Source organism: Aspergillus aculeatus (assembly GCF_001890905.1).
Source record: "Aspergillus aculeatus ATCC 16872 unplaced genomic scaffold ASPACscaffold_17, whole genome shotgun sequence".
Lineage (NCBI taxonomy): Eukaryota > Fungi > Ascomycota > Eurotiomycetes > Eurotiales > Aspergillaceae > Aspergillus > Aspergillus aculeatus.
Window position 1 is genome coordinate 756,743 of NW_017962992.1, and position 25,542 is coordinate 782,284.

General features: G+C 51.6%; 7 protein-coding genes across 7 annotated transcripts; 6 read left to right on the forward strand and 1 right to left on the reverse strand.

Moving 5' to 3' along the window:
* The first annotated feature begins 228 nt into the window (after positions 1–228).
* Positions 229–4,322, forward strand: ireA (bifunctional endoribonuclease/protein kinase IRE1). The gene is made up of 2 exons (XM_020205893.1): positions 229–3,485; positions 3,542–4,322. Exons 1-2 carry the CDS (start codon positions 463–465, stop codon positions 3,996–3,998), a joined length of 3,480 nt encoding a protein of 1,159 aa, XP_020052679.1. The 5' UTR covers positions 229–462; the 3' UTR covers positions 3,999–4,322.
* A 2,863-nt stretch (positions 4,323–7,185) lies between these two features.
* Positions 7,186–9,397, forward strand: ASPACDRAFT_81544 (isocitrate lyase 1). The gene is made up of 5 exons (XM_020205894.1): positions 7,186–7,571; positions 7,642–7,797; positions 7,853–8,195; positions 8,248–8,800; positions 8,868–9,397. The coding sequence occupies exons 1-5, from the start codon at positions 7,368–7,370 to the stop codon at positions 9,226–9,228; spliced, it is 1,617 nt and encodes a 538-aa protein (XP_020052680.1). The 5' UTR covers positions 7,186–7,367; the 3' UTR covers positions 9,229–9,397.
* Positions 9,398–9,649: 252 nt separating this feature from the next.
* ASPACDRAFT_81545 (YggS family pyridoxal phosphate enzyme) lies at positions 9,650–10,502 on the forward strand. Its single transcript, XM_020205895.1, has one exon. It carries the CDS (start codon positions 9,683–9,685, stop codon positions 10,496–10,498), a length of 816 nt encoding a protein of 271 aa, XP_020052681.1. The 5' UTR covers positions 9,650–9,682; the 3' UTR covers positions 10,499–10,502.
* A 208-nt stretch (positions 10,503–10,710) lies between these two features.
* On the reverse strand, positions 10,711–12,322 carry ASPACDRAFT_47112 (tRNA-ribosyltransferase family protein; the record flags this gene model as incomplete). Its single annotated transcript, XM_020201904.1, has 8 exons — positions 10,711–10,897; positions 10,946–11,133; positions 11,181–11,258; positions 11,310–11,367; positions 11,415–11,735; positions 11,785–11,868; positions 11,921–12,171; positions 12,245–12,322. The coding sequence occupies 8 exons, from the start codon at positions 12,320–12,322 to the stop codon at positions 10,711–10,713; spliced, it is 1,245 nt and encodes a 414-aa protein (XP_020052682.1).
* A 5,537-nt stretch (positions 12,323–17,859) lies between these two features.
* On the forward strand, positions 17,860–19,158 carry ASPACDRAFT_63781 (uncharacterized protein; the record flags this gene model as incomplete). Its single annotated transcript, XM_020203936.1, has 1 exon — positions 17,860–19,158. One exon carries the CDS (start codon positions 17,860–17,862, stop codon positions 19,156–19,158), a length of 1,299 nt encoding a protein of 432 aa, XP_020052683.1.
* Positions 19,159–22,334: 3,176 nt separating this feature from the next.
* Positions 22,335–23,533, forward strand: ASPACDRAFT_54688 (uncharacterized protein; the record flags this gene model as incomplete). The annotated part of the gene is made up of 7 exons (XM_020202910.1): positions 22,335–22,379; positions 22,415–22,578; positions 22,608–22,808; positions 22,873–22,984; positions 23,031–23,121; positions 23,171–23,259; positions 23,315–23,533. 7 exons carry the CDS (start codon positions 22,335–22,337, stop codon positions 23,531–23,533), a joined length of 921 nt encoding a protein of 306 aa, XP_020052684.1.
* Positions 23,534–23,740: 207 nt separating this feature from the next.
* ASPACDRAFT_54689 (uncharacterized protein) lies at positions 23,741–24,342 on the forward strand (the record flags this gene model as incomplete). The annotated part of the gene is made up of 3 exons (XM_020202911.1): positions 23,741–23,841; positions 23,902–24,189; positions 24,246–24,342. 3 exons carry the CDS (start codon positions 23,741–23,743, stop codon positions 24,340–24,342), a joined length of 486 nt encoding a protein of 161 aa, XP_020052685.1.
* Between the last annotated feature and the right edge of the window lie 1,200 nt (positions 24,343–25,542).

The following is a 25,542-nucleotide window of genomic DNA, read 5'->3' on the forward strand; positions in this document are numbered from 1 at the left end:
GGGCTGACGGGCCGGTCGGGGCTGGGAGAGCAATGCAAATGGCGCAAACGCGTCAGCAGTAACAAACAAGCAGTTTTGCATCACGTGCCCATCAGGCGGCAGCTCACTTACTTAGTACCTACTATTCAGTGCGGGCATTCCCTCCCTCCCCTTCCCGCCCTGTCATCCAATGCATCCACTCAATTCCTCCTCCTTCTTTTCAATTTCAATAATCCATCCTCCTCTCCTCTCTTCTCCCTGTCTTTGAATCTCCCTTTCTTCCTCTTCATCAACTTCTTTTCTCTACCCCATTCTTATTTCTCTTTTTTATCCACTTCTCCCACCTCTTTGAGGCCAGCTTCGACTCATGACACCCTCCGTGTCACCACACCCTTTCTAATCCTCCCACTCTCGTCCACACAAACACTCCACCCCCCACAATTCCCCCAAAATCATTTCCTATCATCATAGGAGTTTCTCAGCATGCGGTGGCGGCTGCCTGGCGCCCAGTCGACCCTTCCTTCCAGTGTCGCACTTCTCCTGCTTCCAGTTCTTGTTACTCCGCAGCAGTGGCAACAACAACGACATCCTCAACAGCAATATGATATTCCTTCTACCATTTCCGTCCTGCAACAATCCCACGGACCCCCAGCGGGAAACAATCCTTCATACGTCTCGGATGTGAAGTCCAACGATGTGAGCGCCCTTGCAACCATGGCTCTGGCGGGCTCTAGCCGCGCCGTTCGAGCCCCTCCTGCCCAAGTCAGCAGCAGCTCTTCCGCTGGTCTGGCTCCGCAGCTTCACGCGCGGTCTTTGCAGGACTGGAAGGTTGAGGACTTTGTCCTTCTGGCGACCGTCGACGGTTCCATTCACGCTCGTGACCGCAAAACCGGTGCGGCTCGCTGGGCCTTGGAAGTCCCTAGCAGTCCTACCGTCGAAAGTATCTACCACCGATCCAACCGCTCGAGCTTCGATCGGCAACAACCGGAGGACGATTTTATCTGGATAGTGGAGCCGAGTCAGGGCGGTAGCCTCTACATCTACAGTCCTGGCCCGGATGCAGGATTACAAAAACTCGGGTTGACGGTGAAGGAACTTGTCGATGAGACACCTTATTCCGGGGATGACCCCGCCGTTACGTACACGGCACGGAAGGAGACCACTCTGTATACCATCGATGCACGATCGGGGACTATCCTCCGGGTGTTCAGCTCCCGCGGCCCTGTCTCATCGGGCCAGGAATGTCGAAAGGTTGATGGTCTGGATGGGGATGCAGAGGAGTGCGAGACCCCTTCTGGCACCTTGGTGCTCGGTCGCATCGAATACACGGTAGCGATACAAAACACAGAGACCGGGGATCCCATCTGCACGTTAAAATACTCTGAGTGGACGGCCAATAATCGTGACATTGACCTTCAGAGTCAATACGTGAACACAATGGACCAAAGCTTCATCTACAGTATGCATGATGGCGTGGTCTTAGGATTCGACCATTCTGAGATGGATCGCCCACGCTACACTCAACGTTTCTCGAGCCCCGTCATCCGGGTCTTCGACGTGGCTCGTCCGGTTGGCAGTGACTCGCCTGATCAGCCCACGCCGCTAGTCCTTCTCTCGCAACCTTCACAACCCCCTGATCCTGACTATGGATCGATCGATGATCGCGATTCACGCGTCTTTATCGATTGCACAGAGGCTGGTGGCTGGTATGCGATGTCAGAGGAGACGTACCCCCTCGTGACCGGGAGAGCCAAGATGGCACAATGTTACAAGAAAGACTATCTCCGTTATGGGCAGCCGTTGACGAGTTTGACCACAAGTCAACAGCAGGATGCCTTGGCCGGAGTACACTCCCTCCATGCTCCTCGTGTCATTCGCCGCCACATCCCAAGCATCTCGGGGCCTTCGTCCGCAGACTTCTCTAATGATACCCCTCCTCGAGGGCTCGTCCAAAGTTCGTCCGAAATAGCCTTGCCGCCTGCTCTTCGACACAGTACTATCATCCGCAAGGGCTGGGATAATGCAGTCGACATCTTCGTCACGCTTCTATTGCTGTTCTTCGGTACCTTCATCTGGTTCAATTCGCATCATATCCAGGAATTGGCCAAACAGAAGTTGGACTTGAAAAACATCATTGTGTCATACGGGCAGCCATCACTGTCGACGCCGTCGACTCCAGTCATTGATGGTCCTCATATCAAGCGAGAGGTTGACGAAACCGGGTCAGCACCAGAGGTCATGGTTGACGTGAGCGTTTCTGAGGAGCAACAGTCCGCCGGTGATATGACCCCCAAGCCTAAGAAAACCGTCAACTCTCTGGCGCCTGACACGACTCCTCGAGTTCGCATTCGAGAGCCATCTCAAGGACCCGACGCCGATGATGACGTGGACGACTTCAACCTTCAGAAATCTGAAAAGGGCGACGGAGAGAAGCCGAAGAAGAAAGCTCGCCGTGGACGCCGTGGCGGGAAGAATCATAGACGTGGCAAAAAGCCCACCGAAGGCGAGGCCAACGATCAGGCAGATCGCGTTGTAGAGGAAGTGAACAATCTCCAACCCCAGTCACGCCTGGAACCTGACATTCAATTGACTCGGACTGTGTCGAACGAGATTGTTCAGGTGGGTGGTGTCCTCCAGATTGGTCGTCTCAAAGTCTTCACCGAGGTGGTGCTAGGACATGGAAGCCACGGCACTGTCGTTTACCGGGGGTCATTTGATGGCCGAGACGTAGCTGTGAAGCGCATGTTGGTCGAATTTTACGACATTGCATCGCACGAAGTCAGCCTGCTGCAGGAGAGTGATGACCACGGGAATGTCATTCGGTATTACTGTCGGGAACAGGCTGCCGGATTCCTCTACATTGCCCTGGAGCTCTGCCCAGCCTCGCTGCAGGACGTCGTCGAACGTCCGGGTGACTTTCCCCAGTTGGTTCAAGGTGGCATGGACATGCCCGACGTTTTGCGCCAGATCATTGCGGGTGTTCGGTACCTTCATTCTCTCAAGATTGTTCATCGGGATTTGAAACCGCAAAACATCTTGGTCGCTATGCCTCGTGGTCGCACGGGCCTGAGCTCGCTGCGGTTGCTTATCTCCGATTTTGGCTTGTGTAAAAAATTGGAGGACAACCAGAGCTCATTCCGCGCGACTACCGCACATGCGGCAGGTACCTCTGGCTGGCGAGCACCGGAACTGTTGATGGATGAGGACATGACCCCGGCCATGATGAGCACCGAGTCTCAGCACACTGAATCTTCCGAGCCCGCCGTAGTCGATCCTCAAACGAACCGTCGAGCGACCCGGGCTATCGACATCTTCTCCTTGGGCTGCGTCTTCTATTACGTCTTGACCAGAGGCTGCCATCCATTCGACAAGAATGGAAAATTCATGCGGGAGGCCAATATTGTCAAAGGCAGTTACAATCTGGATGAGCTTCAGCGGCTAGGGGAATATGCCTTCGAGGCAGAAGACCTGATCCAATCGATGTTGGCCCTGGACCCACGCAAACGGTAAGTCACGCCACTTGATTCTTTCTCCACTGCTAGCAAGTCTAATCCGGCTCCAGACCCGATGCGAGCGCCGTTCTGACTCATCCGTTCTTCTGGCCTCCCTCCGACCGCCTCAGCTTCCTGTGCGACGTCTCGGATCATTTCGAGTTCGAGCCACGTGACCCCCCGTCGGATGCCCTTCTTTGTTTGGAGTCCGTTGCCTCGCGTGTGATGGGTCCAGACATGGACTTCCTACGCTTGTTACCCCGCGATTTCAAGGAAAACCTGGGCAAGCAGCGTAAGTACACTGGATCCAAGGTTCTCGATCTTCTGCGGGCCCTGCGCAACAAGCGCAACCACTACAACGACATGCCTGAACACCTCAAGGCGCACATTGGTGGGCTACCGGAAGGCTACCTAAACTTCTGGACTGTCCGATTCCCCAGTCTACTGATGAGCTGCCATTCGGTTATTGTGGAGCTGAAGTTGACTCGTATTGACCGATTTAAGCGTTACTTCACTCCCGTGGAATAGAAGTGCAGCTTTGTGCATACGGGGACGAAAGATTCGGGTACATATTTTGGAAATAGTTGACTAAAAGCATTTGGAATATATTTCTCGTGATTTGGATCGTTTTGGTCACTTACCGCGCCTTGCAACGCCTTGGTGGGAGCGCGTTGGACTGTGTAGAGTGTTTGCATCGAGTGTTCGTTCGAGGAAATCGTTATTCTAGTAGTGCAAATTGGGAAGAAAGCTGACTCCCGCCAGATTGCTGTCGCATGCTGAAAGCGCGGCGACTATGAGTCATTTTACTGATTTGAGAAGCACGCGGCTGAAAGACGGAACTGCTCGCGTGAGACCAAGCACTTTCACATGCCATTTTTCCGGTGCTCCGCAGGCCTCACAGCTCCGCTGGACAATATACTCCGTCACGGGTGCAGCCGAAAAGGGTCGCATGCATCAGAGGACATTCATCTCCGGGTCTGCCCCTGCCGCACCCCGCAGTCTCGGGTAGACCAGCTGTACAGTACATACATGTAAATGAGCTTGGATCCAGGTGGCGATTGCCAGAAAAAGAGAATAGTCTCTCTTCGACAGAACCATTATGGATCTGTATACTTGAGTATAACCTTAATGGTTTGCGTTCCAGATGGGCTAAAGTAAAAGTAGGACTATTCCACGGCCAAGTGATTGTGGTTCAGAAGAGTGGAATGATACCGAAAATATCGCAGATCTTGCTACTGTGATGGTTCTCTCAGGTAAGGTGCACTTTCTTCTTCTGGGATAACCTGTTCAGCCCTCGAGCTCTATCTGTGCTTCCTTGAGCGTCAGCTAGACAGTCAGATCGATCGATAGTCAACCTACTATAGCTTAACTGCCCTAGATGTCTAGAAGGGTATAACAGCAAATAAGTTACCGGGTCCTGGCGCCTTGCATAGTATTGCCATACGTGACCTCACCGTAAAGCAAAACGATAGCGCCGCCTGTGGAAATTCGCCTAAAAGATGGTGTGAATAAGTATTTGTCTAATTACCCATAGGAGTTAAGAGCGATGCTGATGGACTAAGACATCTGTTTCGACCCAGTCTTCTTCTCTCTCGGTAAATTTAAGCCTCTAATACACCGGACTCTAGACGGTAAATATCAGGCAAGAATGAAGAAACAAATACAACTGACTATAAGACCGACTAGTATGATCCATGTAGTAGTGCCTTATCGGGCTGTTCGAGGAGTTTGTTGTATAGCAGAAAGCTTATTTAGTGGGAATTTTCTTCATCGTGTAGCTCACACAGCAGAGTAACTTAATACGGAATTTGGCAACGTGCTAGCTTCGAAAGTCTATTAGGGCCTGTTAAAAGAGTGGCGAACAATTATGGGTTGGAACCTCTTCCTGATCAAGCAGTTTGAATGATTTCTCCCAGTAGTCACCGTGATTGGGTATAAGATAAGCTTTCCGGATGGGAAAGGTCAGGGAATGTGAGAATTGGTACTCCTCCGATTTTGCATAGTTTCCCGACCTGCATTGAACATAATTCACAATTCTGTTTCCCGGCTGGTTGGCCCTTGACACCTACCTGATTCAAGACCTCCAGTTGTGAACTCGTGGTGCCATTTAAGCAAGCCGTGATATGCCGAGACGTAGTAGTCACATTTTTAGTTTTGCCAATCGTTTTTATATATTGGAACGACTTGCAGCGCCTTGATCGGTTTCAAGGATCACAAATATAAACCGACACATTAAAGATGAAGCATACATTGAGGACCTATTGCGCGTAGCTACGCTAGGATAAAGTCGAATTGAAGACAGTGTATGGTCTGTGTTGTTTGCGCTGAAAAGACCATCTATGGCCCAGCAACGGCAGAATGTCACCAGCTATCGTTACCGCCTTACCGTTGAATCCATTGCGTACCACAGATATCATTGGTCGCTGTCTTTGTCTTCACTACGTACCCGCTTGCCAAGCAAATCTGATCTGAGTCCATCTCAAGTCATAATTGAACCTCCTGCCTTGACTTTGAACATTTGTTTGCGCCTCAAAGGACTCCCGTGTGTATTAAGAATGAGCACCTTGTCACAGAATGCGAAAGACAAGCAGGAGTCAGAGGGAAGTGCTACTGGGAGAGGAGACTAACAGATTCAAGTGGTTCTTTTAAGCTTGTTTATACTCACTCACTCGTTTATACTGATGACTACCTAATGAAATATGTTTCTATTTGACTGATTGTTGCCAGTCTGATTCCGATGAAGTGTTTTATTTGTGATTCATCACAGGCTAAGCAAGGAACCTTAGTGGATCTCATCAAACAATGTCGTGGACTTCGTGGAATCACGGGAGGAAGCTCCTTGAATACCCGACGGTGCTTTTCGTGGCCGTCGAATATGCAGGTCGTCGAAGTCGATCTGGACGAGTCAGAGGATCTGGCTGGGTGTGGCCGGCGAGAGGCAGTCGGGACCGAGGTTAATTGTTCGTCTTGGTGCCTGCAACTTCGGGCTGCAGTACGCGTATGGTATGGTAAGCTGATCCTCCGCCCCCCTTCCCCCTTCCCCCCCCCGGAAGCACATGCATTGACGTCATGGACTTTCTCCCGGTATACTTCCTCTTCCTCTTTCTTCCTTCTCTCCCAGCATCAAATTGAAGAAGGCACTTCTCAGAACACAAAACACGACAACTGGAGCCAATTCTGGCATTGTTCAGTACTCTTTCATTAATCTCCTCTATCATGTCACAATCCAGAACCACGCTGTCCGACTCAATGTGCCAAGGACCATCCATCCCCGCGGCGTGGCGACCGAATAATAGCCCCGGAAATGCCTCAGGCCCGGGGGAAGGTGGAGGGTCTCCCCTTAGACCGAGGATCTTCAGCAGAACGTGATCCTCTCTCCCGAACCTCATCCACCAACCACTCAGCTTGCTCCTTGGCCCCGACCATGACTTGTGAATTTGGGACACGGTTAACCTAATACACCTAATTCCTGTCCACCCTGTCCACCTCTCCAGTTCCCCAGTTTTCGAGACATGCCGGGTGCGTCTGCTCGACCACCCTTTTTGTCCCGCTGATCCGAACGTTTACCGACGACTGGCCCAAAGTCAATGACTCTGACGCACCGACGATGGCGCGTGTGCATCTGCTGGTCCTTCTCCTGGGCCTTTAAATATCGACCCTTTGGCTCGTGATTGTGAGGATCAGTACTTTAACCCTTCTCTTACCCTCCGTCTCCTCGTTGCCTCTTTCCTCTCCGGACTCTCCACTCCAATTTGACTTTCTTTCTTCTTGTATGTCTTACTTTCCCTGGTCACGGTTTTTATAGATCGGTAGACTGGCTATACTGCATACACTGCCTCGGCTTGCTTCCTGACTCCCTTCTGTTGCCCTCGCACCACCCCTCCCGTCTCACACAACATGGGTCTGCACGAAGACGAAGACCAGAAGTATCTGGAAGACGTCCAAGCCGTCAACGCTTGGTGGAAGGATTCCCGATGGAGACATACCAAGCGCCCTTTCACTGCTGAGCAGATTGTGGCGAAGCGCGGAAACCTGACGATTGACTACCCATCCAATGTGCAAGCCAAGAAGCTCTGGAAGATCTTGGAGAGCAACTTTGAGGTTAGCCAGACCTTCGGAGGGGTGGGAAGTGAAATGAAGCTGAAGCTAACCATTCTCCTCGTGCTTGCAGAAAAAAGTGCCCAGTTTCACATATGGCTGTCTCGACCCTACTATGGTCACCCAGATGGCCAAATACCTCGACACTATCTACGTATCGGGCTGGCAAAGCTCTTCCACTGCCTCTTCCACCGACGAGCCCTCCCCGGACTTGGCGGATTATCCTATGGTAGGTTTGGGACATATGGAGATGGCATGTTCCACGTGCTGACATGAGGTACTAGAACACTGTTCCCAATAAGGTCAACCACCTCTTCATGGCCCAATTGTTCCACGACCGGAAACAACGCGAGGAGCGCATCACCACCCCCAAGGACCAGCGCCATAAGGTGGCTAACATCGACTACCTGCGGCCTATCATTGCGGACGCTGATACTGGCCATGGTGGGTTGACTGCGGTGATGAAGCTGACCAAGCTGTTCGTCGAACGGGGTGCGGCTGGTATCCACATTGAGGACCAGGCTCCAGGTACCAAGAAGTGTGGCCACATGGCCGGTAAGGTGTTGGTGCCTATTAGCGAGCACATCAACCGCCTGGTTGCCATTCGTGCGCAGGCCGATATTATGGGTACGTCTGTCTCGCGCAGAGTTACGAACTTGACTAACGGCGAGAAATGCAGGCACGGATCTACTGGCCATTGCCCGAACCGACTCCGAGGCCGCCACTCTCATCACATCCACCATCGACTACCGGGATCACGGCTTCATCATCGGCTCCACCAACCCCAAGCTGCAGCCTCTCAACGACCTGATGGTCGCTGCCGAGCAAGCGGGTAAGTCGGGCAATGATCTGCAGGCGATCGAGGACCAATGGACCGCTCAAGCTGGCTTGAAGCTGTTCGACGAGGCCGTCCTCGACGCCATTCACCAGGGCTCGCACAGCAACAAGCAAGCCGTGGCGGAGAACTACCTGCGCAAGGTCAAGGGCAAGAGCAACAGCGAGGCCCGCGCCCTCGCCAAGAGCATCACCGGTGTCGACATCCACTGGGACTGGGATGCGCCGCGGACCCGCGAGGGTTTCTACCGGTACAAGGGCGGCACCCAGTGTGCGGTCAACCGGGCAGTAGCCTACGCCCCGTTCGCAGATCTTATCTGGATGGAGAGCAAGCTTCCGGACTACGCGCAGGCGAAGGAATTCGCCGACGGGGTGCACGCCGTGTGGCCCGAGCAGAAGTACGTTGCCCTTTGCCAACATTCTTTTTCTTGTTGTTCAAGCTGTGCTAACGGTGAAATCGTGTAGACTCGCATACAACCTCTCCCCCTCGTTCAACTGGAAGAAGGCGATGCCCCGCGACGAGCAGGAGACCTACATCAAGCGCCTGGGGGCCCTGGGATACTGCTGGCAGTTCATCACCCTGGGCGGGCTGCACACCACCGCGCTGATCACGGACCAGTTCGCCAAGGCCTACGCCCAGCAGGGCATGCGCGCGTACGGCGAGCTGGTGCAGGAGCCCGAGATCGAGCAGGGCGTCGACGTGGTGACGCATCAGAAGTGGAGCGGTGCCAACTATATCGATAACATGCTGAAGATGGTGACGGGCGGTATCAGCAGCACCGCGGCGATGGGCAAGGGCGTGACGGAAGATCAGTTCAAGCATTGAGGGGGGTGTTGATGTGTAATGGATGGTGAGATTGAGTCATACTTATACAAGAGTTGTAGATACCTTTTGGCAGTGCAATAGTTTCAAGCTTTTATATTTTTTGGTCGGAGATTTTCTGTGTACTCTTGACCTGTCAGATGAATTTGAGCAAATCTGATGTATACATTGTAACAGGATAATGATACCTCCATTGAAAACATAATCCTTTTTGATTCCAGCTCTATAAATCCTGTCATCGAGTAACAGCTTCTACACCATGCCCGATAATCTAGACCCCTCATCACGTGCACCTAGTTAGCTGAAAATCCGCTGACTCATCCCCAAGCGGGGCAGCATCACCACCAGCACCACATCTTCTCCAAATATCACCTCGAAATCACTCCCCTCTTGAACAATCCACCAACAAACCCACCCTCAATCCAGCACACGGGGCCTCACCCAAGACCACCAAAAAATGGCCACCTCACTAACCGCCACCCCGTCCCGCACGGCAACCCTCCTCAGCAACCTCACCACCGTCTCCCTCCGCATCACCACCGCCACAACCACCTCCAGCCAGCCCAAAGAACCGCGCCTAGTAGCCGTCTCCAAACTCAAACCGGCCTCCGACATCCTCGCCCTGCACACCGCCCCGCCCACTGGCGCAGGCCACCTGCACTTCGGCGAGAACTACCAGCAAGAGCTCCTCGAGAAGTCCCGGTTACTGCCGGGGACCATAAAATGGCACTTCATCGGCGGCCTGCAGTCGAACAAATGCGTTACGCTGGCGAGGGAGGTCCGCGGCCTGTGGGCGGTCGAGAGTGTGGACAGCAAGAAGAAGGCCTCGTTGTTGAACAAGGGGTGGGGCGAGCGCGCCCCCGCTCTGAGGGAAGAGGACCACGAGGAGCGGTTGCGCGTGTTCGTGCAGGTCAATACCTCCGGCGAGGCGGAGAAATCCGGGGTCGAGCCGGGCAGGGACGCGGTGGAGCTTTGTCAGTTTATCCGGGAGGAGTGTCCGGGCCTCAAGTTGGCGGGGGTGATGACTATTGGGGCGATCGCGAGGAGTCGGGCGGTGAAGGAGGGGGAGGAGAATGTGGATTTTCTGGCGTTGAGAGGGGTGAGGGATGAGGTTGTGCAGGGGTTGGGGTTGACGGCGGAAGAGGGCTTGGAGTTGAGTATGGGGATGAGTGAGGATTTCGAGGGCGCGATTAGGTTGGGGAGTGATGAGGTTAGGGTTGGGACGGGGATCTTTGGCGAGAGGCCGCCGAGGGAGGAGGCGAGGGTTGTTTAGGGGGGTTTTTTGGGGGGAGGATGGGGAGGTGTGTATGATAGAGCTTTGGGTCGGGGGTGGGGGGGTGTAGATGTGGGTGTTGAGGATGGGGTGGTAATGAGTGCTGGGTTCGGCTGTAATATGTACTATATGATTACACTACATGATGTGGTATCAAAAGTTTAGACTATCGTCTATCGCTGGCTGGCGCTTCTAATTTATGCTGCGCTGCGCTAATCAACCATGAGATCCACCCCCACGCCCCGCAGCGCGTCTACCACCCAGCTCGGGTAGTTCGACTTCTCACCATATAGGTTGGCGAAGAACTCGCGCAGGAACGCCGGGAACCGATCCTCTAAAATAGCCTGTCGAGCGGATCCCATCAACGACAGCAGGTAATGCACATTGTGCATGGTGAGACTGGTACCGTTAGCATCCCTTTCTAAATTGCCAGAGAGGACAACCTACAGATGAGCCCCCACGGTTTCTTTGGCCGTCAGGTGGTGGATATATGCACGCGTGATCCCGAGCCCGCCCTGATCCCGGGGCCGACAGATGCTGCATGTACAGCCTTCTTGTACCGGCCGGAAATCCTCCGCGTATGACCGATGACGCAGATTCAGTGTGCCGCTGGGGACGACCGCGTTGCCGAAGCGCTGGTCCATGTTAGTTACTGTTGATTTGATGGAAACAGAAAACCTACCGCAGTTCGTGTGGGCCAGACACAATCAAACATGTCTGCGCCGAGAGCGACACCAACAATCAAATCCTCCGGATAGCCCTGTCGATCGTCAGTCTCTAGTAGTCAAAAAGTAGAATCAACCCTGCCTACCACTCCCATAACATAGCGTGGCTTCTTCTCGGGAAGCAAGCCCGTGCAAGTGTCCACCCTGTACTCATCAGCTTTCGCCTCTCTTTTTTGCAGTCAAACACATACACTTTGCAAAAGTCCTCCTTGGCCTCTCCGCCAGACAGACCCCCAATGGCAATTCCCGGCGTATCTCGAGCGACCATCGCTTCGCAGCATTGTTTGCGAAGCTCCAGATCCAACCCACCCTGGATGATACAGAACAGATTTTGTCTCTCCGGGTATTTGTGCGCGTCGATGCACCGGTCGAGCCATCTGACCGAGCGCTCCATCGCTTCGTGGATACGAGCGTGGTCCGGAGATGTGGTGGCGATGACATCGTCCAGTTGCATGATGATGTCGGAGCCGATGGAGTTTTGTAGGGAGATCGAGTGTTCGGGGGTGAGGAGCCTGGTCCTGTCAGATATGCATCGGTTTTGCAGGTGCGGGGAATACAGACATCGGAGTGCCGTCGTGGGGACTGAGGAAGCGGACGCCTTCTTCGGTGACTTGGGCGAGTTTGAGGAGGGACACCATCTGGAAACTACAAGCCTCTTGTCAGCACCAGTCCATCGACCTCGCAAATATATGCTCACCCTCCGCTGTCCGTGAGGATATTCCGATCCCACCCCTGCAACTTGTGCGCACCACCGATCGCATCGAGAACCGCTTGGCCCGGCTTGAGGCCAAGATGGTAGGTGTTGTTCAGACAAAGTTGGCAGCCGGTCTGGCGGAGTTGATCGTACGTCAAGCCCTTCAGGGAGGCTTGGGTCGCGACGGGCATGAAGATGGGGAGAGGGACGTCGCCATGGGGGAGGTGGAGCGTGCTCGCGCGTGCTTTCGTTGTCTACATGAGATATGAGATTAGCATGAAGCCATTCCATCGCGTCGCTCGCTGAAAGACAGGGCCGAGTACTGACGGAGCACTTAGCATGTAGATCAAAGGTCAATGCAGAGGGCATTGGTTTGCGCGGGGGCGCCGATGTCGAGGTCGACATGGCTACGATTGGAGCCCCGCTCGGGATTTTGCAAAGGGGATCGCGGGACAAAAGCGGCGTTGGAGCCCTGAAGACGGATAAAACGCTGCGTTTGCTGGAACGAAATCTGGTGTATGTCATCAAGAGGTTAATTGCGACGAGAGAGAAAGTCAGCGATGCTCAAGTGATTCGTCGGGGAAGATTATCGCAATCGGCGGAATACATTTTGCCTGATTTGTGCGGTTTGCTTTGTTTGCTTCTGCGCCTTCCCCGCATTGTCGCCGTGCGGAGAATCGCTTCTCTGCCCACCTTCTTCACCATTCACATATATCCGCAACAGCACTTGTTCTCGCATCATTGTCGCCGGTCATTACAGTCATATCTACTCAAGTATTATTCTTTCAATTAAACCAACAATACTTACTAGAACTACCGAATCGTTGAGGCCCATGTTGGATCGATACAGCATATACAGCATCGGATAAACATACGCAGGAAGTGACCAAGCCAGGAAGCATCCAACCCAGAGGAATCCTATGACGCGCTCTGTCCGCGGCCCCGACCCTATGTGGGAAGAACCGCGTAGACCGACATAAGCACTGACTGCCAAGTCCTCTACCATCAGGCCGAATGCCTGGATACAGAATAACTGCACCGCCTGGAGGTAGAGAACGACAGCCTCATCGACACATCAACCAGGAAGTGCATCAAGGCTGAAGTCCCAGAACCACCTGAATGTGCGCATATTGATGCACAGACGTCTTCGGCGACAGGCCAAGAACATCCTCCGCCACAAATCGGGCAATCGCGCGGCATTTGTGCGTGTTGTGCTGGTGCCGTGCAAACATGGAGTATCTTACCTCCAGAGTCGTCGAAGACTATAGGCCTCCGATAGGGTTCCGTAGAAGGGAGGCCAGTCTTGCGTCTCGCTCCATCGCATGAACACGCTGACAAATGCAAAGAGATTATAGAGCCCGCCCTGACTACACAATAGGCCGACGCCTGAAGCAGCCGTAGAGAATACGCGAATGACTACCTCTTCCACAGTGACTTTAGACAAACGACGAAAGAACGGCACTCGGGACGCGACTAGAAAACGAGATCCCACCTCCGGATTGCTCATTGACCTGAGCACAGCAACGCTGATATAGCCGAGGAACATGAATTTGGCGCTCCACCGAAGAATGCCACTCTGTCTTGATACTGTGGCTTGGGGATGTTGCGCACTTGTTCAGGGGCTCCAATGCATCGCGCATTGAAACATGCCCAGATGCCGTATCGTAGCCGGGCCGCCCAGGTCGAGTCCGACATTCCTCTGGAGCCTCTGCGCTTTGATTCTGTGGGCTTGTTGACAAGACTGGGCCCAGGGAACTCCCAGCGTGATAGCAGACCAACGTCGCCAAAGTGAATCAGCATCATAACAGAGTAACCGCCTGCTAGAAGCGCCCAGGGTGAAGCCGAGTGTAGATACCACCACGACCGTCTCGAGGACCATCGACAAGATAGGATTGAGAAATATCCTGGTGCTGAAGTGAAGTTGTCACAAGGTGTCCGAGGAGTAGGAGGGGTGGGCCGGTGAAAGATGACAGGTTATATACAGGCGGGCCAATGTATCCTTTATAGCGAGAAACTGGACCACGCGTTTCACGAGGGTGAGCAAATGGCACCCCTGCAACAGGCCGAGTCACTACAACAAAGTCGAATATCCATTTGATGTGGTTTGCTTTAGTGCTTACGTGCTCCACTCACTACCGGCTCTGCTCTACGCACCAGAGCATTAGTTAAATCCCACACCAGCTGCTGAACTTGAAAGTGAAAATAGTGACCGACATCTGACTCCCTTACCAAGTTACATGCGTTGTCAAAAGCATCCGAGTAATTACAAAAGCCACTAGCCTACAGACTTGAGTCAACAGGGCAGGAGTCATCGTTGGCTTATCACTACATTGAGTATAGGATTAATGACCTCTCGTGTCAACTTCACGTCTTCTCGGTGCGGCTCTTGCAGCTAGACCTTCTCGACCTGGCACACATTCTGGAGCTTGCTCAGCAGCGACTGGCTGTTCTCGCAAATCTTGGACCTCTGCTGCAGGTCAAAAGTCTTCCGGATGCAGCACTCGGTCAGGTCGCTGGAACGCGCTCATCATTTCATTTACCTGACAAAAAATTTCCAGTGCGCGATGACTTTGTCCCACAAGTAGATTTGCTAGGATGAATATCATGTAGAAGTACGTAGTGAGCTCACTCGCTTGAACGGCACCGATTGAAGCCCCCGCGCCGACCAGGATCGTCAGATGTCCTTTTGTGTCTGGCTCGCGTGGCAATGCAGACCGGATCTTCTTCACGTACATTGTCTGGATTTGTCCAGTCGGCGGTTCCGGCTGGGACTGCAGACTGGCGATAATTTCATCCAGGAGCGATGCCATGGCTTCTGTCCCTTCTCCTGGATTTGTGCTTGTTGTGATATGCTACTCTAGATCGGAGTGGGTTGGTGGTGCTCCTACAAATTGAGGGAATTAATGTGTATCATCATGATAAAGGGTCTGGTAGAGCAGTCCGGGGAGCCTTTGATATATATGGCTCCTCTGCCCGGCTGCTGGGCATACCATCATTGTAATTTCGTCAACGGCGCCATGTAGCCATGTCTTGGATCTTTCTTGGCAATGCCGCTATCCCTGGTTTCAATGGAAGCTCAATCTTGCGCTCATGAACAAGCTTTCAACACGATCGCAATGACGCCCGAATACGATAAGACCCCGAACTAGACTCTGTCTCCGGAGTCATGTTAACGGCCAGTGGCTCACGGCCAGAAAGGATAATTGGAACCCGACGATTCAAATCAATGGCAATGTCTGTACATTTACCATGGTCAACGAACGTCGACGTCGCTCGGGGTCTGAAAAGCACCGACATCACTGTTGAATTGAAGACGAGATGCGCGATTGCCCCACAGACTGCAGCCAAATTCTGTTTGCATCGTACTGCTCGGAACACGAATGGCTGTACCACGGAATCCCATAGAGGAAGTAGGTTTAGGGTTCGGAAATGGACCAAAGTCCTCCCACTCCGCTGCCCCGCATCCAGCCCTGGACTCACTCCGGTCAATTGATCTCATTTTTGACATATCAAGAATTCCATTTATCTGCTACTAGATCGGGAGTATAAGTATGAATGTAACAGGAACTCTGCTGATTAATCCTTTTGGAGAATTTCACAGACGTGGTGTGTATGTACTGGTGACGGGATTCTGTTCACGGTGACGGCGAAAATGTCATCATCTGGTATTCTGTCAGACAGCAACCCTCCGCCAACTGACGTTGATTGGGGCTGAAGAGTTGAAGGCAAAATGGCTGATTTCCCGTCACCTCTCGATACAGTTGAAGGAATTATCCCGTGAGGCAACTGATCGGCATGTTAACGGCGACTAAGTAGTATTGGTGTCTATTCTACACGCGTTTTTTTCATGGTTCGAAAGACTGCATAAGAAAAGACCGCTTCTTGTTATCCCTGGTGCTTTCCGATTTGTATGGGGCTCCACGGCTGACGAAGCCAATAAAACCATATTTCGGACATAAGATTAGGAGATGAAAAAATACTAGGCCGGGGAATCTGTAAAGGGGCTGTACTGAAGCTGGGGATAAGATTTGCTCCATAGACCTGATGGGAGGACATTGAATTAGCTCTTAATCCAGGGAGAAATAGTCTACATTTCTTCGATACCAAGTGATGCAAAAGTTTCACGAGCCGCCCCCAGTCGAATACGAATCCAAAGCTTCATCCATCCACCAATTCTAGCTGGGTCTTGCAGGAAAGACAGTTGTACGGGAACTCGGTTCGGTTCCATTGAACGTTGTATTTCTCCACTTCAACTGGTTCGATCGCTCTTCTACCGCAGAATACCGAATCTTATCATCCTGCTCGTTCCAAATCTATTTTCCTTATCATATTGGGAATTATGGAGCAGAGATAGTATATATAGTATTTAACCTCGAAAATAGTATCAATAGCTTCTTTAATCATGGAATATGAGAGGCTTCCGACTGATTCACCACAGATTGAAGTTCCGGAATGATCAACGAGTGTAAAGATTCAACCATCAAGACCTTCGAGCTCATGCAGATATAGAAAGCCCGTTGTTAGCTGATCTCAACGTTGCTGTTGGAAATGAGATCTAGAGATGTTCAGAAAGCAACGAGAATAGCCGAATGGATGTTACCTGGTCGACTTATTCACAACAAGCCATTGCATTCCAAGTACTAGTACCCGACTCCATATGATTTGACCCGAACCCAACACGCATGACTGGTGTCAGTTGAAACAATGCACTTCAGAGCAGTATAGATAAATGCAGGCACCTAGTAAGATATGGGTAGAATTAAGAATATTGTGATCACGTGGGGTGTACCTTCCTCCCTACTGATAGTACTAGGTTACCCCTCACTGCTAGATTGTGCAATTGTGGAACAGAAGATGATAAGCGTGCTAGAGGGCGAACATGGAACGGATAACGGATCGAGAGAAATCTTGGAACGCGCACGGAGGATATCTTGGCGTGAGACTAAACCCTGAGCGGTTTAGTCTCCGCAAAGTTTAGTTCGCACATGCCATGGATCGACAGGGGCATCATGGATTTGAAGCAAGGTACGTACTACAGTATTGTGGAGTTTTGTATGAAGTCGGCATCATCTTGGTCAACATCCAGCCTTAATCTAAACCTTTTCATTTAGCTATCTCAATTCCTTTAACGACTTCTTTCGAGAAATCTCTGCGCATATTCAATTCGGTTCACTGTGAACTCACGAGGCTCGGGTCGATCTACGCCTAAACGCTTCACGTTGACATATGGGGGTGTGGATCTTGCGATGGCTGGAACGTTGAAATGGCCATGTGATCATTTGCTGCAGTCCTTCTATGTCATCAACTCAGACCCACATTTGATTTTTGGTGAAATGTTCCTTCTCAGCCAGTGCAACAACGGTGCGACGACATACTGCTAATATGGTGAGGTTCGTGGGGACAAGTTGACGAACAACCTTTGCAGGTTGTCTTCACCTCATTAATATTAATTTGACCTTGAAGGTTAGTGTTTCACTAACCCCAGAAGTATACAGCCAGACCGGCATCTCCGTCGCGGTCTGAACCACCGCTGCAGCTAGCATATCCCCTCAATGTTCTGTATCCTAGGAGTGACAGCCAGCACTTCAAGTGCTTAAAGAATTATCATGCGAAGAAACCTCGGAACGGGGTTTTCTTCAGAGGACATGTGGAGTTGTGCAAGGAAGGGGAAAGGGGGAAATTCAAGGATCTACACGCCGGCCCCACCGCCCGCTAAAGTCGGAGTACGGAGTACAACCACATCAGATTCGTCATCGGCCATGAGGAAGGAGAATGAATATATAACTATCCAAATGCGAGCCATACCCATACCAATACCTCCACAGCATCTCGGGGTGTAACTGTGCTCATCGGTTCTCCAGATATTGGCCAACGTTCTTTTACCTGTCGCTCATTTTCCTTTACGCTCCTTCGTTGACTTTACTATTCAAGGTCTCGCAAACATGAGACTCGCCAACGCCTCGGTCCTGGCCATGCTGCCCGCCTCGGGGCTCGCTGCCTGCGGGACTGCCTACTCGGGCAGTCAGATCGACGGCACGCTCCTCCACTCTGTCGTGCTTGACATGGGCACCGACGCTGCCAACGTCACCGCCACCCAGTACGACCAGTACTTTAAGCAGGGAAGCGCCCTCCAGGGCGTCAAGGCCGTCATCGAAGACAGCCAATTTTACATCAACCTGTGGGCCATTCCAGGCACCGAGTCCGCCTTCAACAAAGTCAGCCAGTGCCTGAGCGACGGATATCTGGTGAACCAAGTGCCCTGGCTGTATTACGACACGACCACCGCGACGTGGTGGGGCGGCTACGAGGCTGAGACCGAGGCCAGCAGTTACGAGGCGGCCGCCCTGTCGGTCGTCACCAACATCGTCGCCGGTCTCGAGGTGCGCTTCTGGGATACCAACGGCGATGGCTACACCGACCTCATCGACGCCGACTACCTGGAGGGCGTCACCGTCGACACCATCACCCAGAACGCCAACGGCACCTACTCGGTCTACCGCGGGAATATCGACGTCGCCAACAAGACGCCCTGGGAGGGCACCATTTTCGACGCCGACCTTTTCAGCGGTGCCGGCCCGGCTATCCCCGCCAGCAACTTCGATACCACTATCAAGTCTGGCGACGTCGCGCTGTTCTGGTACGGCAACCAGGGCTGGGCCATGAAGCGCGCTCAGGACGTAGTCGGTCTCTTTATCGACGGCGCTGATCATACCTTCTACGACGTCGGGGGCGTTACTTACGAGGACGCCATGCGCTTTTCCCGTGACAACCTGCCCATCTCGAACCGGCCCGGCGAGTTCACCGGCGCGCAAAAGTTCTTCAAGCTCACCAATGACTCGGCCGCCGGGCTCAACGTCAGTCTCTGGCTGGTCCCCGTCACCAACACCACCAACCGCGGCGGCCCCGTCGGCATGACGAGCGATGGTAACTCGCGCGACTTCCTCACCAGGGCCGTCGCTCAGGCCCAGGCTCAGTTGGACAACGTGACTATCAGCACCAGCGGCGCCGACGTCCCGTCCACCCAGGAGTGGGTCAACCAAGCCAACTACACCCAGCTCCACGACGCCATCGCCAGGGCCAACTTGGCGCTTTCCCTGGCTAACAGCTCGTCTTTCCTGCTTGACTACCAAAGCTACGTGCTGTACCTCACCCTTGATGGCACTAGTGATGACATTGGCGCTGCCTTCGCCGACTTCACCTTCACTGGCTTCGAGAACGCAGAGAAGCTCGGCTCGGCCTGAGCCCGTCATTGCTGTGCCCCACCAACCTCCATATAATTGTATCCATAAATCAACAATAGATTCTATAACGTTGGGCCAGTGGGAAAACATAGACATATTATATAAACTCCTGCAATCAGACCCAGTATAGTAATGTCACGAAGCGTTTATATTCGAGTAGAATGTGTGGCAGAGAGAAGACTGATTTGCCGTCAGTGGAAAGAAAAAGAAATGCTCCGTAGGCGAGCAAGACCTTTATTCATGCGTAGAAAGGGGATGTGTGCTTGTAAGATACTCAACCACATCGAATGGAGTCATCCTAAAAGGGGCTCATAGGGACGAAAGGCCCGATATCATTGGTCGCCGTAATCGTGTTCCGGCTTGCGTTGATGCTCTTTCGACATTCGAGCCCCCCTATAATATACAATAACACCGGGCAGCCTCTTTCTTTCCTTGACCATTCACACTCCAGACATACCTCCTGTCCCTCTATTCCAGATGGTAGCCAGGACGATAGCAAGCAGTTACTTACTCTGCCTTCAGACGGCAAATAGTCCTTTCAAGAACCATGGGACGTCGGCCTTCTTACCCAGGAAGTTGAGGAGCATACAGGTGCTCACAACATACTTTGGACTGACCGTAATCCGGCAGACAAGATGAGTGGAATTCAAGAGCCCTTCGGCTAGTCAATGCGAACTTATGAGTGGGGCAGCTAGGGAATATGCGGCCAAGGCTGTTTCACTACAGTCCGCCACCTAGCTTCGCGACGAAGTATTTCCTCAGTCGTGATTCCAGAACTCATGCCAGAATACTCGCCCGGCCGGTTGCCCCAACGGGCGTATTCTGGATGCATGTCATGGAATACAAAAATCAACGCCACCATTCGAAACGAAGGGGACATCATCTGCCTGGGAAGACGACAAACGAGAGTGCTGGCCCAGGGGCGTTGGCGGCCAAAGAATTGGAAGTCTGCTACGAGCACTTCCTCATATCATGCCGCTGGAACGCCTCGACCAATTGCTCTCTCGCCTCTTTTTTGGTATCAATAACACTACGATCGAGTTAATTTGGGTGATCGAAAAGCCTCTTGTGACATCATTATACGACTGGGAAACTGGGTGCATTGCTCCGGCAGTCTCATCGGTGGGATGCTTTGGTGGCAGTCCAGTCAATCCGTTCGATTTGACAACAACCGGTATTAATGGTGAACCACCCATGACCCGATTATCAAAACACACTACTTTTCCGATCTTGAAATATCTGCGGAATAGGCGCGCCACTTCATTGAGGTCAGTTGGACTAAGCCCCAGTGATACACAATCTAAACATAGAACATCATTGACTGACATTCCACAGACGTTGTACGGTAAGGGGCCTGGCTAGAAAGTTGCTATGCAAGCTGGAAAGGATGTACGGCATCTATGGTTTGCCCTACAAGACTGTTTCAGTGCAGACCTGAATCATCACTTTCGCAGGCTTGGACAATGGGCTGGATCCATAAAAATGTGGGCGGTCATTGAACAAGAAGCACTGGGCTCTTCGAAGGAGACGATTTCCCCTCGCATAGTCTCCGGGTCGCCGGTGGAATTCAAACAAACATTGTCTTCCGCCAGAGATCACCAACAACGCCATTTCACCAAAAAAGGAGGCAAGAAGAGGACAACATGTAAAAAGGCAAAAACATACAACAGAAGGGATTCGCTGGTGGTCACCCACCCAACTACTAACCTCCCGGCGTGTGGCTTAAGTACGGCTGAGCGGACGGGAAGCCCTGTTTTCCACACCCTGTGGTCGTATGTACTTATCGCTCTTTGGTCACCAAATACATGAAAAAGTTGAAATCATAGCAACATCTCGCGCAGTACGCATGAGAAACCGGGTCACTCTAGAATATAGCTTGACTTTAGCACTTCATTGTAATATCACTGCCGCCGTTGAGAGACCCCCTGGTACTGTGAACAGCATTACTGTAATAGACCAGAACGTGGAGAATCATGTGAGGCAACGGCTGTATCTGCGATGTGAGAGATGCCATTGTGGTTCTGCTTTGTCCGAGCGCATCCAGTGGGGAGGCTTCGTTGGGGGTTCTGTCCACCAGCTTTCATCAACCCTTGCCTGCAAAGCGCAAGAGCCAACTTGAATTAGCGGCAGTCAGCTCTATACCAGGAAGGGGAGGACTGTCGAACGGACTAGACCGAGCATAAGCAGGTGCTACAAGTTCACCACAAAGCTTGGTTCCCACGTGGAGCTGTATGTGGCACGGATTGATAGATTCCGCCCAAGGCGGCGACGGCCGTATGCATCCAACCCTACGGGTGCTTGGAGGAATGCCTATTCCGGGTTCATCACGCATGAGGCTCTGGAATGGGCCTTGGAAAAATCCGCAGAGAGCATCCCAATGAGCTGGAATGACGCAACTGTCCCGAGGTCCACAAGCATTTCACCACCATGGGGGGAATGATCCGACCCTTTGAAGCATCTGAGCGTTTTAGTGACATCCTTGATATCAGGGGTATGATCTTCACCTGCTGCTTCCGGTGAGGCGCCCAGAAGCTGACTGATGGAAAATTGCGTAGTACCTAGGGCCTAGGGTTTCTCCGTGGAATGCTATATCATAATCTCATCCACCTGTATTGTGCGCTACCTAGCTTCCGATTATGCCTCAGCCTCTTCCATCTTTTTAAGCTTCCGCTATCTTTGTAGTCCATGAGCAGAAAAATCGATGTTCAGCAGAACCATGAAGCGCATTACCCCCAGGCACGGTAGCAGTCACCTACCCACCCGCCCTCTGGTAAGCGCTCCGAGCTAGATCACCATTAGTTCTTCAAGTGATGTAGTATCGTTGTCAGACCCCAAACCTACAACCCCCGCGAATTAGTTGTACTTCCTCATATCGATTTCCGCAAGTCGTGGCAGGGTCTTTCCAAAGAGGGAGCACAGACGAAACGGATAAACTCCCCACCACCAACAAGGAATTTCCACAGCGGAATCAAAACAGCGCCCATACCAGGCCTGTGGCTAGAAGGTCAAATTTATCAGATAGTAAAAAAAGGGTGCCCCCTTGTTTCATCCACTGACGGGTTCCATACACGTGATGTTCCTATGACTCCATGTTCTAATGACGCCAGCATCCGGCTACAGCCATCGCTATATAACATCTAGAATTCTGGGCCTAAACGGCAATTCGAAACATAAAAATGTCTCGCCAACTGTGCATCACATCTGTGGACGGCCACACTGACGTCCTGATTGCGGAGTTGATCCTGACAGATGCCAGATTCAACAAAACAAAACAATTGGCTCGATCACGGGCCCGTCCCTCTATCCTGATGCCGATTCCAGCAAAGAGCTTAACAAGTTAGGCGCTAAGATCGTCCCGCACGACCCTGGCCGGCTTAAGGACATGGTCCTGACTTTACAAGGTGTGGGCGACGATGCAATGTGCCTGATTCCACGGCCCATAACGATAGATATAATATCACCGTCGAGCTTATCGAGGCAACGAGGAAGGCCAATATTCCTAACGTATGCTTCGTTAGCTCGGCCGGTTGTGATTTGGCCGACCGGGAGAAGCAGCCCCGTCTGCGTGAGTTCACAGACTTGGAGGCCATGTTCATGTCTTCGAAGGGGGATCCGTCGACTTCTACTGGGCATTCTCCTGTTGTGGTGCGGTGCGTCTACTTTTACTTCCCTGTTGTTGTAGGGGATGAGTGAGCCTCAATCTAACATTCTCAGCGCCGGGTTTTATGCTGAGAATCTCCTCGTCTACTCGCGACAAACGCAGGAAGAAGGCACGCTTCCGCTTCCTGTTGGTGTGGACCATAAGTTCGCGCCCATTGCCCTAGGAGTAAGCGACCTTTCACCATTCTCGAATCTCACACTAATAGAAAAAGGATGTCGCTCAAGTTGTCACACATGTATCGTCTGGCGAGGAAAAGCATGGTTTCAGTCACAGGCACCGAGGGCAGCTTATGGTTTTGACGGGTAGGGCTCTTTACTTCGACAAGCATGATAATATACCTATCTTGCCTAGGGCCCCTGCTCTCGACTGGTGACGAGCTAGCCACCGCTGCAAGTAATGCATTGGGAGTTGATCTCAAGTTTGAGGATATACCCGAGTATGTACCCCTCCCCGCGTTTAAGGGTTGTTTGTACTGAGCGTCGTCGGCGAGCTGAGGCAAAGAAGGTCCTACAGGCACAGACTGATAGCTCTGAAATACAGTATCTGCTAGAGTACTACTCGCTGGTCCGTGAGGGTAAGACGAATGATATCTCCACCACTGCATTTCATGATGTTACAGGAGGACATCCCCAGGAGCCCCCGAATTTCTTCAAGACATATAGCGAGAGTTTTCATCAGACACGAGACCATGAAAAGAGAAAGTTGAGTAAGTAGGATTATGCAGATTACCTCTGCCACATCAGGTTCAAAATTGGTGTTGCGCTGATTTGTGTTGGTCTAGCTAGATGTACTTGCATACGTCACTGCTACGGCATGTTTTTCTGTGTAGCCTACCGCTCGCTATATGTTAATCGGCTGCCGCTCCAGGACTCATCATGGAGATTTCAAAATTTAATTTTTGCAGAGAATTCCACAAACAACATGTCGCGTCGCACTACCATCCCAGAACAGCCAGTTGGGCCCTTCTCAATAGGCCGGTGCATTCTCTATGGTTGTGGAGCGGGCCTGCTTGGCGTCGCGGCGTTAGTCCATCTCACTAGATCCTCGCATCCGAGAGCCTAGCAAAAGACTGACACAGGCAGCATGACGGTTGGGGAGAAAATCGAGCAATATTTCACTGGCAGACCGACTTCATATGTCCCGGGCCATACATTAGAACGGCTTTTGTCGCTCCCGGCTCGACCTGACTCAGAGCGCTTCGGACTGAACATGGCGATGCACTACGGCCAGGGAGCTGCTGCTGCGATTATCAGAGCCCTTATGAGCGCGAACGGCATTCGTGGGCCGTTTTCCGACTTCATGTTTATTTCTATCCGGTTGATGATTGACCAGACTTTAGAGAATTGGACAGGGGTTGGCGCGCCTCCTTGGTAAGTCGAACATGACTATGACTTCCTACTTTTTGGCTGGTGCTAACTGTCTATAGGACGTGGCCGGAAAATGAGCAGGTCATTGATATTTTACACAAAGCTGTTTTTGCGTTCGTAACTGGTTATTTCACAGATAGGTGGCTGCAGGGATAATAGCAGGACTGCTACCACAAACATGGAAGGTAATGTTCTTGCCGGAAAAGGACAAACACCGATTTTGCTTTGATGCAACTTTGTTGTAACAAATGAAGACCCTGCAGAGGCTCGCGGAGCCAAAAGTTCGGCTCATGCAATCATTATGACAGTAGCTGAAGCAGCCAATCAAACAAAGGGGTTACTAAGATGCAGTGCCAACCGCAAATATCAAGGGATGGTCGAGTATATTAGTCACGGAACGGCCAATTTTGATCTCCGACACAAAGAGGCAATGAGCAGCAAACGTCTCGAATTCCATAGCCGTTTACCTCCTCCATGTTCATCGGCCGATGAAACAAATGAATCACTCAAATACCAACCCCATAGAAGCCTGACTCTTAATAATATGCATGTGCGTTGAGTGGGTCATTATGTTATTTAGTCACAGTGAACTTTGCAGATGATGTCATGGACTCTGAGATGGTTGTGCAGGGAGCACGTTGATATTAAATCAGGAATGTGGATTCAATTGCTGAATGTGTCGGGTCTTTTATCATTCGCCGCTGCGCTGCATCTCTACATACAGCTGTTCACGAATATTGTTGAATATTTTCTCATACATTTCAATACTTCACCCTCTTTCTCCAATAGCCTGACCAGCTTCCTAAGATATAGTCTATAATACTTTTTGCCGACAGGAACCTACTAGCAATACCATGATTCAAGATGGCATGGTAAATCAGGGTAAAATATTGCCCTATATATAATCTATTATACTGACTACTCTGAAAAGAATGTCATTATCAATGTTGGTATCTCCTAAATTAAGTATCTTCTTGATACTCGATGCTTGCCCTCTGTTATCATTCCCAGTTGTAGGCTGTTCAGAATATAGATAGTCAATAGAGATGCGAAGCCGAGGCTTCCTGCCTTCACGGGGCAAGCTCTTTCACATAGTAAACTGCCTTTGAAGGACTATCCCAGTCATTATCAGTCTTCTCAAAGCACCTAGTCAGATCCTTCAAACCTAAATCAAGGATTTAGCTCGATCTAGGTGAGACTCAGTCATAAGCTACGGTTCTTCCCTACAACTGCAGGTATCTATGTTACTTCTCTAGCTCAATAACATGTCACCAGTGGGCAAGTCTAATTATGTATTAATAATCAATAAGTAAACCATTTCGTGAACAGCGCACTTGATTGGAAACAGGCTTTGTG

Excerpts from the sequence above, each read along its gene's own strand:
- ASPACDRAFT_81544 (XM_020205894.1), top strand. The coding sequence starts at position 7,368 with ATGGGTCTGCACGAAGACGAAGACCAGAAGTATCTGGAAGACGTCCAA. Across the intron at positions 8,196-8,247 it reads TGCGCAGGCCGATATTATGG|GCACGGATCTACTGGCCATT; the intron begins GTACGTCTGTCT and ends CGAGAAATGCAG. Across the intron at positions 8,801-8,867 it reads GCCGTGTGGCCCGAGCAGAA|ACTCGCATACAACCTCTCCC; the intron begins GTACGTTGCCCT and ends GAAATCGTGTAG.
- ASPACDRAFT_81545 (XM_020205895.1), top strand. The coding sequence starts at position 9,683 with ATGGCCACCTCACTAACCGCCACCCCGTCCCGCACGGCAACCCTCCTC.
- ireA (XM_020205893.1), top strand. The coding sequence starts at position 463 with ATGCGGTGGCGGCTGCCTGGCGCCCAGTCGACCCTTCCTTCCAGTGTC. Across the intron at positions 3,486-3,541 it reads GCCCTGGACCCACGCAAACG|ACCCGATGCGAGCGCCGTTC; the intron begins GTAAGTCACGCC and ends ATCCGGCTCCAG.